Here is a 15,671-nt window from a genome sequence, read left to right as displayed (position 1 = left end):
ATTTATCCTCTTATGCCTGATCTTTCTTTTCATGTCTTTATTATTTTAACCCCGGCTTATACCTACAACCCCTCTGTCAAAATATACTCCTTTTGTCCATCCTTATAGGAGTACATTTCTCAAGGGTTGATTGATTGATAAGGAACATTGTCTCATAGTTACTAAGTGCGGGTCCCTCTTCTGTCCCATTAGAATTACACTTCTCAAGATAACATCAAATTATGGTCATTTTTATACCACACCCTCTTTTCAGGTACTCTCCATGTACACATAATCCTTATGAGTCCAAAACATCATGTAAAGCAAAAAGCATTTCATGGACCATTTATAGTGCCCCCCGCCCCCACTCCCAAGCACATTCCCTCAAATTGTAGCCAAGCATCAAGTAAAACAAAACACTTCATGATCTGTTCATGGCCAGTTTCTCTAAATGCACTCTCCCTCTATTTCTAAAGTACTTCAACCATAGCACTACAACCCTCCCAACCAAAGTAGTGGGTACACTCTCTCCTTTTGTCCCTATGTCACTCTAACCTTCCTTAACTTAAACATCAAGCACACTTTTGCCCTCTGTCCCTTTACTATTCCAACTATAGCATTATAATTCTTTGTTGTTGTTGTTTTTGGAAGGCAGTGGAGTTAAGTGACTTGCCCAAGTTCACACAGGTAGGGAATTATGAAGTGTCTGAGACTGGATTTGAACTCAGGTCTTCCTGACTCCAGGGCCAGTGATCTATCCACTGTACCATCTAGCTGTCCTGTGCACTATAATTCTTGAAATGGACTAAGACAGGATTACTTCATGATCTATTATGTCTAGACCTTCTATGTACATTCTTTCCCTCTATCCCTATTGTATTACAACTCTAAAGTATCTAGTTAAAGTAAGATCATTTTATGATTTAATTATTTGCAGATCTCTAAGTTCTCTCTTTCCCTCTGTCCCAATAGAAAATTAAACCCTCATAATCAATACCAGTTCTTGACTCATTTATACCCATATCCTCTAATACAATCCCTTCAACTATTTTCAGCTCTCATTAACTATGGAATTGGCTAAAGGTTCCATATTTTGGTGGTCAACTAACTTTATAACTAACTTTATACCTTCTTTCTAAGTATATTTCTTTAAACTTTTCTAAGAGAAATACAGTTCTCAAGATTGCAAGTTTTATCTTTCCTTTGTAGACATGTAAGTATATAGTTTAATGTTCTTCCCCCCCGCCCCCCCATCTACCTTTTTTGGTATTTCTTGCTTGTATTTGTAGATTGAATTTTTCTATTCAATTCTAGTTTTTTTATCAGAAAATTTTGGGAGTCCTTTATTTTATTGTAAGTCTATCTTTACATCAGAAATAATATCCTGAATTTTGCAGAGTGGTTAATTCTTGGTTATTTGCCCCTCCAGAATAAGAAGCTGATAAGTCCTGTCCTGTGAAATTTTTTTTTTTCAGCCTTTTGGTTTTGTTTGATTGAATCTCTGTGTCTCATGGAGTCATTTGTTTCCATTTGTCCAATTCTAATTTTTAGGGTTTTCTTTGAATTTGCTTAAGTGTTTCCTCTTCCAGTTAATTTTACTTTTAAATGATGTTTTCCTTTTCTAGTTGGTTGATTTTACTTTTTGATAAGTTGCATTCCTTTTCCAGTTCATTGATTTTATTTTTTGCTGAGTTAGATATTTTTTCCAGTTGTTATTTTTACTTTTAAAGGAGTTGATTTCTTCATTTCAGTTTTTCGTAATTCTCCCGCGTGACTTGTTTCTTTTTTTCCATTTTTTTCCTTTCCTCTCTTCCTTGGTTTTTAAAATCCTTTTAAAGCTCTTCTATAAGGTTTTGGATTTGAGGCCAATTGATAAATTCCTTTGAGACTTAACTTGAAGGCAGTTTGTTTCTGTGTTCTTTCAAGATAGCATTTTTATCATTCCTATCTGAATAGTAGCTTTTTTTTTGCTTTTTTTGTTTGTTTTTTTTGCTCATTTTGCTCATTTTGACAGTTGGATTCTGCTCATGGGGTACAGGGGGTGTAGTCTCAAGCTTTTTGTGCTTTGGGCTGGGATCTATACCCTGGCTTTATCACTTGCCAAGGTGTTTCCTATGTAGAGGTTTGTTTCTTCCTTTTGCCCAGGTTAGTTCTCAACTCCATCCTATCTGTTGCCTCAGTGTTCCCAGGGCTCAGACTTTTGCTGGGGTTGGGAGGCTCCCTGCTGGCCTACTTGGCTGAGCTAAGACCTGGGCTGTGCTGTGGCTAAGAGCCTCCCTCTGGCTTTCCTGCTTTCCCACCTATGCTGGCCCTTTCACCCTAAGAGACATCTTTACTTCACAATATCTTGAGTTGAGAACTTGTCTTGCTCTTTTTGGGTGGGATCTGTAGCTCTAAGGTCTATGTTGAGTCTTCATTTAAAGTTATTTCAGAAAAAGCTCCAGGAACATGCTGGCTTATGTGTTAAAAAAAATGCTTCTTCTTTTTTTTGATAGCATTATTGCTATCCCCTCCCCTCAATAGGGTAGAAAGAAAAGAAAACCCTTGCAACAAGGTAGCATGTCCAGAGTCAAGGAAAAATCAAATCCACACATTAGCAGTTTCCAAAATATGCATGTCTCATTCTATACCTTAAGTCTATCCTTTTTTAAAAACCTTCCCTAGTCTCCTCTATTGCTCAAACTATCATCCTATAGCTTTCTTTTCCTTTTCTCCTCTTCCAAACTTCCATATTTCAAAGGCATCACCATTCATTTGGTCTCCAGGGTTTGTTATCTCAGCATTTTTCCTAGCTTCTGACTTTCTTTCATCTCTTACAGTCAGTCATTTTACAGTCAGATCTTGTCATTTATATCTTCAGCATCTTGTACCTAACTTTACTCTTTTAGTTACCAGTTTAGGACAGATTCCCTTCACTTCATGCCTAGATTATTGCAGTAGCCTTCTAATTGTCTTTCTACCTTTTAGACTTTGATAATAACAGTATACCTTAGCTGCCATCTATCCCTGGATTTTCCTTTTAGAGCCTGGAGTGTCCTCATTTTGGATTCTCCATGGGTTACTTTAACTTCACCCTGGGACATCCTTCTGTCATGCCAGCCCCTTCTTCCTACTGGTGGATTCCTCACAGGGGCTTGGGAAGGTCCAAAGCCAGCCTCCCATCATTGCACCCTAGCTCAGCCTCTGACTCTGTGGACTTTGATGCCATGCCTTGGCATGCCTACCTTTCCCTTCTTACCCCTGCTTTATAGCTCCTTTTTGTGTTTTGGCCTCCCCCCATTAGAATGTCAGCTCCTTGAAGGCAGGCACCCTCTTTTTTTGCTTCTCTCATGCCTCATTCATAGAATTAGTATAGAAAGTGCTTAAAAATATTAGCTGCCTTGCCTACCTTGAAGTCTTTCTCCACTGTACACTGCTGCCAAGTGATTTTCCTTAAATATCGATATAGTCACAACCCTGAACTCCAGTGACTCTCTTAACTTCTCTGTTAAATTTTAATCTCTTTGCAACCTGGCCCTAACATTTTTGTTTGTTTGGGTTTTTAAGGTTTTTGCAAGGCAGATGGGGTTAAGTGACTTGCCCAAGGCCACACAGCTAGGTAATTATTAGGTGTCTGAGGTCAGATTTGAACTCAAGGTACTCCTGACTCCAGGGCCGGTGCTCTATCCACTGTGCCACCTAGCCACCCCCTAACATTTTTTTTAGCTTCATTGAATACTATTTCCTTTCTCCATTCTGCTACAAAATCCAACTAATATAACTGAATTCTTAGGAACTTAGTTTCAGTTTTGGGGAGCAAAATCTTTTCTATTTTACAAGGAATTGATTCTATTCTTATAATAATAGTCAAAACATTATTTTTTTGGTAAATATAGCACCTCTGGAGCCAAAGTGGCAAAGAGAACTAGCCTTAGATTTAGGAAGCTTTGAATTCAAGTCTAGACTGATTTATATTGATTTTTATGACTCTTGACAACTTACTTAGTCTCTCCTTAGTGCCCTGGACAGACCTCTACTAGTTTGATTCAGAGCTGATACTAATCTAATCAGCATTGATTGAAGGAGCTCTCTATCTGATATTCCTAGATGTGATCAGTATAAGATTAATATTGTAAGTTCTAGAAATGTACAAAATAAATAGCAATCTCAAAATAAAGTCTTACAAAATACATCCTGGAAAGACCCTGAGATCTTAAGGACTCTTTTTTTTTTAAAGGTTTTTGCAAGGCAAATGGGGTTAAGTGGCTTGCCCAAGGCCACAGGGCTATGTAATTATTAAGTGTCTGAGACCGGATTTGAATCCAGGTACTCCTGACTCCAGGGCCGGTGCTTTATCCACTACGCCACCTAGCTGCCCCAAGGACTCTTGATTCTCACATAGAAGAAGCAAATAATTGTCACAGAGAAAATGAGAGACTTGTGACAGGGTAAAATTGAAGGGCAGGTTTTTAAAATGGATGTTTATAAATTTAAGGCAAGAAGTAAGCTTGGAGGTCCTATAAGATAACACTTTTATCTTGTAGACAAAGGGATAAACTTTTCAAGTCTTTGGTGAAAGTCACATATGTAAACCACAGAGCTAGGATTTGAAGCCATTCATCTGAATCCAGATCCAGGACTCTTTCCATTGTAACATGCTGTCTCTCCTATTGATATGTTTGTTTTTATACAACATATCTTTACTAACAAACTATTCCACAGTACATTCTCTAGAAAATTAAACAGACTTTGTGACCAGTGTCCATTTACTTTCCGCTTTCATATGAAATCAGTTGTTAACAAAAAGGGAGACTATATCTTTAACTTGCTTAATATTTTGTCAGGATTAACTATTGTATTTGACATGAATTAAGTTGTTTCTCTTTGTTGGCTGTATTTGCACTGATGTACTTATTGTCTAATAGATGCCAATGTTTGCTATGAGGGTGCATTGAGGAAATTTTATTGCATTTAGGTAAATGGAAGACAGTGTTTGTGAGGAGAAGGTCATGAGATGTGCAAGCCTTCAGGAGTAGATGTCCATAGCTGTTGCTGTTTTCAGCTCCATTCTTCCCAAGGACTCCTTGCCATGTCTGATCATCTGAGCCTGCTCCAGCATTAAAGTCACTCAAAATTATGAACTTATCCTTTTTTGGTACATTGATGATAAGGGTCTTCAGGGCTTCATAATTTTTTTATTTAACTTAATCAGTGTTCATCATGATGGGAGCACAGGAACTGATGATGGTGGCATGGTGTTTTCCTGGAAGTGGCAATCTTCATTTCCTGAAGTTCGTCTTTCACTCTTTTTGGTAGGCATTTCAGAATATTGACTAGATTAGTTTTGATTGCAAAACCTACCCCAACTTAGTGCTCCCCTTCACTGTGGCCACTCCAGAAAAACGTGCATCCAGCTTCAACTTCAATAAGCTGGTCTTCATTTGCCAGCCTTATTTCACTCTGGGATGCTATTTGTATGTGATACCTGCTGAGTTCTCTTGCAACAAGAGCTGTTGTCTTTCATGTCTATTGGATCTTGTTTTGTCCATGAGTGTACGCACCAACGGTGAGTGGAATCTTCTTGAGGAAGTTTTTATAGATTTTTTTGTGTGTGTGTGTGTGTTTCTCAACTGTACTGTGGGATCCCCACCTGCAGGGGTTAGTCAGGCCAGGGATGGGTAAGCAGACAATTTTTAGGGTACCTTTTCTGGCCCCTTCTTCACATCAGGAGGTGAGTAGTGTGATCCCTAAAAGGGATGTTGAGTCACCCATGGTGCTGCTGAATTCCACTGCTGCTTTCAGTGGGAAACTACCCTATGGCCTGGGCCCACTGTGTGTAAGGTTGTGACTACAGCTCCCAGTGTAGCTGCACTTGCTGCTTCTTCGCTTGCCTGTTGCCACAGGACTTTGAGAAATTGTATACTATGGTGAGATGTCTTTTGATACATGTGTAAATTGGATTTAAGTGAGGTAAAGTTTCATGAAGTCATTCACTTCACTCTTTTCCAAAACCATCATGATCTTGTATGGCAAGATACAGTCAAGCCTATTGGTGATGACTCTAGATGCAGCGGATGACCTTGACATCTGATGTCTAACTAAACTTAGTGCTCCATAGTATCTATTCATCTGGCTTCGTGACTGTTGGAATGAAGTATTTTCATCATCCCATTCCACTAGTGGAAGACTTCACATGTTTAGGGTAGATGACACTCTCCCACCACTACTCACCAATGAGTTTGAGACTCCCTTAGTTTACCCTCAACCTGGTTTAGCCCCCCCTGCCTAAGTGTTTTACCAGGGTGTGGCTAGTGCGCATGCTACATTTTCTTGGAGCGACATGTGAGAGTTAGGTGGCTCAGGTGGATATCAAAAGTGGAAAACAGCCCTGAAAAAGGCTTGGCAGCTCTCATACCACAGGTACTAGTCTTCCTTGACCCTTCAGAAAGGGTAGAGGGACATTTCAATATGGTATTTGTTGCCTGACAGCTCCAGGAACAGAACACAGATCTGTATACAACATTTATAGATCTTACCAAGGCCTTTGATAATGCTGGTCATGAAGGTTTTTGAGGGTTTATGGAAGATTATGTCAATTTGGCTGCCCGGAAAAGTTCATCATCATAAAATTGATGTACAGTACTGATGAATTTCTCCGGGCAACCAAATTTTTATGGTGCTCCCGAGATTTCCCAGTCATCAATGGAGTGAAGCAGGACTGCTGCCCCATACGTTTTAGCATGATGTTTTCAGGCATGTTATCAAACACCTTCAGTGAGGAAGAATGTGGCCTAAAGGTCAGCTACTGCAACTGATGACAAATTCTTCAACTTGGAAAGGCCACAAGCCAAGATGAAAGCAGAGGGAGTGTTGGTGATTGATCTTCTGTTTGCAGATGATTGTGCACTTAGTGCAGCCTCTGAAGTCGAGCTGCAACAAATATGGATCAATTCTCTGCTGCTTGTGCTAATTTTAATCTAACAGTTAACACCAAGAAAACCCGGTGCTCCATCAGCCAGCACCACACCATCCGTATGTGGAACCATTGATTATGGCAAATGGAAAATTTGTGGGTACTGTGGACAAATTCACTTACCTTGGCCAAAGTGTCCTTTCCAAGGAGGTACACATTGACAATGAGGTTGAAACTCATGTTGCCAGAGCTAGCTCAGTATTTAGAAGACTCCAAAAGAAAGTATGGGAGAGAAGAGGTATTAGAATGACTACCAAACTGAAGGTCTTTAGAGCTGTTGTGTTGACCTCATTGCCACATACCTGTGAAACTTGGACAGTCTACCAGTGATATGTCAGGAAAGTGAATCACTTCCATTTAACTTGTCTTAGAAAGATTCTGAAAATCACCTAATAGGACACTGAGGTCCTTTCTTGAGCTAAACTGCCCAGCATTCCAATATTATTAGAGAGAGTGCAGCTATGATGGGCTAGTCATATGGTAATAATGCTAGACATATACTTGCCAGAAAGACTATTTTATGAAGAACTCACACAGGGCGAGTGCTCAAAAGACACAATATCAGGATATGCTGAATGGTCCCTCTTATTAACTTTGAAATTGATTGGGTAGCATGGGAGACACTGGCACAGGACTGCCCAGCATGGCAAGCCCTCATCAGTGAGGGTGCTGTCCTCTATGAGCAGAGCAGAATTGAAGCAGCTCAAAGGAAACTTGACATACATGAGTTTAGAGTAAACACCCCAGGTGTTCACGTGAACTTTTTGTACCTCACCTGTGGTGTGGTGTGGTGTGCTATGGTGACTCACATTGGGCTGATCAGCCACAGTTGATCACATTGTAATTTGCCTCAAACATAGTGATGTCATTTTGGTCTTTTTCAGTAACAAAGGACAAGAACCATCAACCATCACTGATTATATACTTTGTTTTCTTGTTCAATTTCATTCTGAGTCACTTCTGTCAAGTCTTAAAGTATTTCTCTGATAGATACATTTTTTCACTCTTTGTGACGCTATAACATTCCTTTATTTTTATTTATCAATGTTCATTTATGTCTCAATTGTTGGACTTGTTTTGCTTTAAGTTTTTAGTTCTATAAAACTGTTCTGTAATTATATGAAGTTGTATTATCTTGGTTGGTTAATTATCATTTTGTTATCATAAATAGAATTTCTCTTCTGCACTCCCTTGCATTTTGTTAATAACATATAGAAAAAAGGTTTTTTTGTGCTTTAATCTTCTGTTATTACTATGCTAAAATTATTATCTATTTATTTTTTAGAGTTATTTTTTTTTAGGTTTTTGCAAGGCAAAGGGGGTTAAGTGGCTTGCCCAAGACCACACAGCTAGGTAATCATTAAGTGTTTGAGACCAGATTTGAACCCAGGTACCCCTGACTCCAGGGCTGGTGCTTTATCCACTGCGCCGCCTAGACGCCCAAGTGTTATTCTTAATAAAGAAAACCCAGCCAAAATTCCTAGGAGGGAATAGATATGTTGTTGTTTTTTGTCCTTCATTCTCAAAGAGGACATGATATCAGGGAAGTGATACCATGACATAAAAAAACTTGGATTTAAGTGAAAGAATGCCTGAAAAGTCCACAGACTCATGTTCTCCTCTAGAGGCATCTGGGTCCAAGTGCCTAGATATGGATCTGGAGGTTTGGAGGTGATGAGCCTGAATGCAGTGGGAGACTGGCAGTTTTAAACTAAGGTCTTTCCCAATTATCATTTTGACTGAGTCTGCCCATTCTGTGATCAAGACTGGTAAGAGAGAAATGGAACATGTCTCTTGCACAGTCAAAAAAACTGTCTGGGAAGGGAGGACCCTCAGAGTTTCTGACCACAAAATTATTGTTTATGGTATATATTCATTTTTTTTTAATTTTTAAAAAAATTTATTAAGGTGATGAGGTTAAGTGACTTAAGGTCACACAGCTATGTAATTAAGTGTGTGAGGCTAGATTTGAACTCAGGTCTTCCTGACTCCAGAGCCAGTGCTCTTATCCACTGTTCCACCTAGCTGCTCCTATACATTCATTCTTAACCAATCAGTCTCATGCAGTGACCCAGTTGGGCTTGGCCTGAGACCTGTTGTTGGCAAATCAAGGGTATTCAGAGTGCCAAATTTCAGTGATTTGGGGTCTGTAAAAAGAAAAGGGAAAAAAAAGAAAAGCAGAAAAGAGAAAAGAAAGAAATGGAGGAAGAAAGAAGGAAAGAAAGTGTTGTGTTCATACAGGTTGTTGTTTTTTTACCCTTCATTCTTGAAGAAGACAATGATATCAAGGAGGTGATGCCATAACGTACACATGAATTGGATTTGAGTGAGGGGATGCTGTGCTAAGTCACCAGTCTTAGATTCATCTCTGAAGACATCTGGGTCCAGTGGCTAAATATGGACCAGGACAACTGGAGCTCGCCTTGGCTGTGAGGTGTTCAGGGTTAAGTGACTTGTCCAAGGTCACCAAGCTAGTAAGTGGGAACTGTCTGAGGTCATATTTGAACTAAAGCCATCCTGATTCCAGGGCTTATGCTCTTATCTACTATACCATCTAGCTAGTTATGGAACAGAGATAGCCTATTACATTTCTGATGCCACCCAGCTAGACAATTATTAAGTGTCTGAGGCCAGATCTGAACTCAAGTACTCCTGACTCCAGGGCTGGTGCTCTATCCACTGCGCCACCTAGCCACCCCCTATTACATTTCTGGACCACAGTTTGTTTAACTATCTCCAGTTGATGGATACCTATTTTATTTCCTGGTATCTTTAATTAAAAAAAATTAAGTTTAACAAGCAAATTAGCCACCTGTTATGGGTAAGGTACTATGTTATTTTATATGCTCTGAGAATAGAACATAACATGACCATCCCTGCTCTCATTAAGTTTATATTCTGTGCATTCAATATATATATATACAGAGAAGTGATTGATACAAGGCTGTTTGAGAGAACATTAATAATAGAGAACAAAAAATGTATCATGAAGGAAGCAGTGCCTGAGCATAGTCTTTAAAGGAAGGTTGGAGCCAGCTTGTATTTGCAGAGAGGCAGGAGAATGGTTTATATTAATAGAGTGAACTGAAATAAGACTAGAAAGAAGAAAGGAGAGTGGATGAAGTCAGATTGTAGAGGGCCTTAAATGCCAAAGTAGGGAGTTTGTGTTTTATTCTGGATGTGAATCAGAACCTTCCATTTTTTATTTCCTACTTATCCTGTATATAATTTGCTTTCTACATATTTATTTGCATACTGTCTCCTTGATTAGATCAGAAGCTCCTTGCAGATAGGGACTGTCTTTTGCTTCTTATATTATACCTACCACGCACACAGCTGCTAAAAGAGTGAAAAAGTAAGGGAGTAGTAAGTCTTAGAATTCCAGAAGAAATTAAACTAAATTTGTATTTATCTCTAGAATTTTCCTTTAAAAGGGTCATATCTCAAGAAAGAACAAACCAAATTAGGTTGACATACACATTTACTAATAGTTACCTAAGTTCAACGATTACACAGGCATGCATAATGGGCCTCCCACTGGAAAACTAAACCCCAAAATGGGAGTTTTAGAGAGGATTCTTATACAATTCTAATATTAGAAGGTGGAATCTTAAAAGCTGCTTTTCTGGTCTTGTCCAGCTAGGAAGCAGCTGCCTTCTCAGGATGGAGCTGAATGTCAAAAACATCTCCTAGGAGGTATGGTGTGTTCAGGAGAACTTGCCAGAACAGCCGATTTCTCCCAAACCCAGAATCTTTGTACCTTATTAGTTATACTAAGACCTCCACAAAGTGTGTGAATCTTTTCCCTCCTGGATATCATCTAATGATTGTTGATATTTGTTATTAGAGGTCAATGGTAGAAAGAAGAGGAAGAATATTTCTGGTGGAATAGCAAGAAAAAAAGACACAAAAGTTAAAATGCATGTGTTATATACAGCAAAGAAAATCCACTTAACTTAAGAAGAAAGGGCCATCAATGCTAAATCCAAACTTATTGGCTCAAAAAATAGAAAAAATATCTTGTGGTTAAGTAGAGTAATAGTTCATAAATTAGAGGAGAAAGAAATGGGAGTTAGATGAGAATACCATGCTAATAATTCAGATTTGAGCTGATAGAAATCCAGTTTAGGATGATTGTAGAAAGAAAGAATCAAAGAGTAAAAAATGATTTGACTTTGTTTAACTTCTGGCTATGGGTATCTAAAAGATGGAAAAGGAGAAGTTAAAAAAAACATTCATGCCATTGATGTAATTAATTGACAAATTGAGGAACAATCATTTTGACCGAAAAGATTTGCTTAAAAGGCAAGGTTATTGATCTTACAGCTTAGATCTAAGATTTTTAATGAACTTCTGCTTAGATGTGTTTTCATGGTGGAATAAAACCATTTCTTGAATTCCAGATGACTGCATACAAAAATATCAACTTGCATATATACAGACATGAAAAATACAAGGCATTGATTCAAAAGAACTATTTTTTTTTTATGATTGCAAGTACTTGCTCCAGTGCAGCTCAAAAACCCTCCATGCTTTAATTGATTGTTTCATGATATGCCTGCAACCAAAACAATTAATCATCTGGTGACCAACATTCTGATGATGAGCCTCTACAGCTTTGTTAGAACAGACCTCCTATAGAACATTCAGTAAAAGCCATTTCATTTTGGTAAGATTAGCTAGAATCTGTATTCCATTGAAATAGCATTGATGATCTCAGGCTGTGCCATGTTGAAGAGTAGGAGGATTTGGTGGACACATGATGCTGTAGTATTAAAAAAAGAATAATATTTATTTTATGTTGAATTTTTTTGTCTAGTACTGACTTAAGTGATTAGGAATCACAAGGGAATCAGTGAATTGTACTCACTTTATTTGGACAAGGTAATGGTGAAGATGACATTTCAGAGTTTTTTGGTGGAAAAAAATAGTCCTATATAGTAATAAATGATACATTTCTAAATTTCATAAAGAATTTAAAAGACTAAAGTAAAGCACATTGTAGAAGTCAAATGGTAACATTTTTTAATGCAACAATTAGTAATTGGGTATAATTTCCATTTTGATTGATTTTAAGTTGAGTTTCCAAAACTTAGTTTCACTTTTTAAAGAAATTGTAGTAGATTTTTCTAAGCCTTTGCATTAAAACATCATTTGCTTCACTTTTGTCATTGTTATAATTATTTGCAAAACTCATGACTGTAATTTAAAATTTTCAAATTATAATGAGAAGAGATAAAACATTTTGAAAGTATATTTTTTAAAGAAAGTCTTTTCCCATTCAGAGATAAAACTCACTGCCTCATCCTGTGTTGTGTTTTAACTAACCACACAGCTTTCACATCTTCGAAAAAAGAACCACAACTTCCATTAGCATTAATGGAAATCATTTATTGCATAAAGAAAAAGAGTACCTATTGATTTAAATTTATATGTTAAATTTTACTAAATTTTTCTACTGCATATCAGTTCTACTGTAACTCTAGAACTTAAACAGAATAATTTGAACCTATATTTTTCTTCCATCATCATCATTATACTGGTCATATAGATTTTTTCAGGGTGACCTTAGGTTTGATTGAATGGATTTTCATTGTTCGTAAACTTTTTTTTCTCTAGGTAATAGAAATGTAGTGAATTTTTAAGTAATGTATTTTCCAGAATACTTGCAAATGTTGTTATAAAAAGTAATTCCATCTTCAGGCTCTTGTATTTCATGTGCCGAAGAAAGGCTTAAGACTGCTTTTGATTGAGATTTTTCCCATTTTATTGAGCAGTGGTGTTCCGGGATCAAGCTGAATTGCACAGCATAAGAAAAGAGCAGTGAGCATTTGATGGAAGCAGATAATAAAATGCATCAATTGTGTCAGCACCTCGTTGCAGTCACATCTGGCTTACTGTCAGGGTCCCATTAGATTCCTGTGGTTTTATGTGCCAAAAATAATATGCTCTGTAGTTAATGGAACCAGGATATTTGCAGTTTGATTAAAAAAAATCATCTTATTTTCTTTCAGATCTTTGTCAGGCTTAAGTTCCATCTGAGCACCACCTTGTCTCTTTAAAATTTTACGATTGAGAGATCATTTGTTCTTTTGATCCATTTCTCTTTTTTTCCCCCCTTCTTACAGTGACTCCAGCAGCCTCAGCAGCACTGATGCTGGTTTGTTTACCAATGACGAGGGAAGACAAGGTACTGAAATGTTATTAATTTTCTCCTTTTTGAATAAAAAGTTCTGTTCATTACAAGTTATTTTATGAGTTGATAACTTATATAATCCATTTTACAGTAAACATATAGTTTAATAGACTTAAAGTTTTACTTCATGACTAATCTGAAGGTATCTTCATGTCCTAAAGCAATTAAATCCCTTGATTATCTCCTAAAGCTAGTATGTAAAGCTTCTAATAATATTAGGAAGGATTATCTTTTTTTTTGAGACTAGTATTCTGAAAGCTTTATGTACCTCAGTCTTTTCAATTTTATTCCTCTTTTAACAAGTTCACAAGAGAGTGGTTCTCATTCTCTAACTGATTACAATTGTCTTTAAAACTGTTAAGCATTAATATAACTGGATTTGCAACTCATTTGTCATTTTTATTCAGCTGTGACATTTATTCCTCCTTCCATTTTGTAAGTAATTAAATGATTGTCTTGAAATCAAAATTCTAAACCATGAAAAAAAAAGTATTGCTGTCTCACAATTTTTGTAACTACCTTTAAGAAATTACTGATTTTTTTAAATTTTCATCTAATAATATATTAAAACTTTATCTTAAAGAACATGGAAGACTTAACTCATTCATTAGGATGTGTTTAAGAATCTCACAAAAATTTATCTTGTGGAAGTTGCATCTAATCAGTTCATTGATACTGGAAAAATGTGCTTTTTTAATTCATTTTAAAACATTTTGTGTTTCTAAAGAAATAAACAGTTTGATTACAGCTTTAAAAAACAAACTAGAAGTGTTACTTTATCATATTAACTTTTTTCCAGCCCATCTATCCCTCTGGTGTTACATTTGTAGTAAAACGAATGAAATGATCATTAGTTTTATTTCTCATATAAATTATTTGTTCTACGTGAATAGGCTTATGGCTAATTTCAAAGGTAATTTTCACCCACTTATAAAACTCATGAGAACTTTATTTTGAACTTAAACTTTTTTTGCAAGAAATATAGTAGATTCCAAGTAGCTAGGAGGGAACTGCCAATTTTTTTTCCACTTTTAGGTAAAGATTAACTAAATTACCCCCAAAAGAAAACTTCCTCCAAATCAGATATCTATAAATTTCTATTTAAGTTAATTTTTAAAAATCAGCCTTCCAAATCTTTTAAAGGCTGTTAATCTTTGAGAAGCACAGAGTAGTTTAAAAACTTATGCCTATCCATTTTATTTTCTGTCACTAAGTATGTATTATGTTTTAGATCATGTCCAAGTCATCATGATCCCATTTGGGGATTTCTTTGCAAAAATACTGGTGTGGTTTGCAATTTTCTGCTCCTGCTCTGTCACTAGTATAAACAATAAATATATACTCACTAAAATAATTCTTAGTGACAAAATGCTTTAAAACTGTAGTCTGTGATATATAATACTTAAAGTTTACAGTCTCAACTGAGACCTCCAGTTCTTTGAGGAACTTGAACTGTCCCTTTTTCTTCCCTCAATTATATGAAGAAACAATTTGTAACATTCATTTTTTTCTGATCTTTGAACTCCCATTTTCTCTTCTCTCTCTTCATTCCTTGAGAAGATAAGCAAATTGCTATTGATTATAGATGTGTAGTCATATTTTTTCATATTAACCATGTTGCGAAAGAAAATAGACCAAAAAAAAGAGCAAGAAAATAAAGTGAAAAAGTATGCTTTTATCTCCAATCAGATTCCACCATCTTTAGTATTTCTCTGCAGTTAGATAGCATTTTTCAACATAATTCTTTTGGGATTATTTTAGATCATTGAGCTAAGCCATTCACTGTTACTGAGCAGTATTCTCCTGATTTTGCTAATTTCTTTTTGTATCAGTTCACATAAATCTTCCCACATTTTTCTGAAATCATTTTGCTCATTTCTTATAGTATAGTAGTATTCCTTCACAGTCATATACCACAACATGTTCAGCCATTCCCCAATTGATGGACATCTCAATTTCAAATTCTTTGCCACCATAAAAAAAATGCTATAAAAATTTTTGATATTTAAGTCACTTGACTGTTCTTAACTAGGAAGGTAATGTCACACATTTAAATTCAGTCTGATTCTAGTAGTTTAGTTCACTTCACTATCTTGTTTTCTGAAACTAACTTCTGGAGCTTAAACACTGTTAGTAACAAATTTAAAATTATTTGGTGTTTACTCATAATTTCTATTAATTAAAAATTATTTAATAGACCATTTGAATCATGTTGTTGATTCTTATTATCTGATAAGAAAGAAATGTACTGGTCTTATGATTTAATAGGTCTAGGAAATATCCTCTCCCAATGCAGGTAGTATATAATGATGGTGCTTGCTGTACCTACCATGGTGACCATAGGTGACTGGGAATCAGGTTTAATTCCAGAGAGGGGAATCAAAGAAACAGCTACTACATCTAAGAAAGTCAGCAGGCGTGCAAATTGCCCATCCCTGATCCGGGGAGGTAGTGATGAAAAATAACAACACAGAACTCTTTTGAGACCCTGCATTGGAATGAACATACTTTAAATCCTTTAATAAGGATCCTTTGGGGGGCAAG

At 36.5% G+C, this 15,671-nt stretch overlaps 1 protein-coding gene across 7 annotated transcripts in view; it reads left to right on the top strand.

Annotated features, from left to right (window-relative positions):
- GPATCH2 (G-patch domain containing 2) overlaps positions 1-15,671 on the top strand; it is a 285,506-nt gene that overhangs the window by 26,003 nt on the left and 243,832 nt on the right. For all 7 annotated transcript variants that reach the window (XM_074222681.1, XM_074222677.1, XM_074222678.1 and 4 more), the window contains exon 3: positions 13,060-13,121. In XM_074222681.1, the coding sequence (XP_074078782.1) occupies positions 13,060-13,121 (62 nt within the window). The remainder of the gene's footprint in view (positions 1-13,059; positions 13,122-15,671) is intronic.

Source organism: Macrotis lagotis, chromosome 2 (assembly GCF_037893015.1).
Source record: "Macrotis lagotis isolate mMagLag1 chromosome 2, bilby.v1.9.chrom.fasta, whole genome shotgun sequence".
Taxonomy (NCBI): Eukaryota; Metazoa; Chordata; class Mammalia; order Peramelemorphia; family Peramelidae; genus Macrotis; species Macrotis lagotis.
The sequence above is the reverse complement of the archived record's forward strand: the minus strand, read 5'-3'. Positions and strand labels throughout refer to the sequence as shown.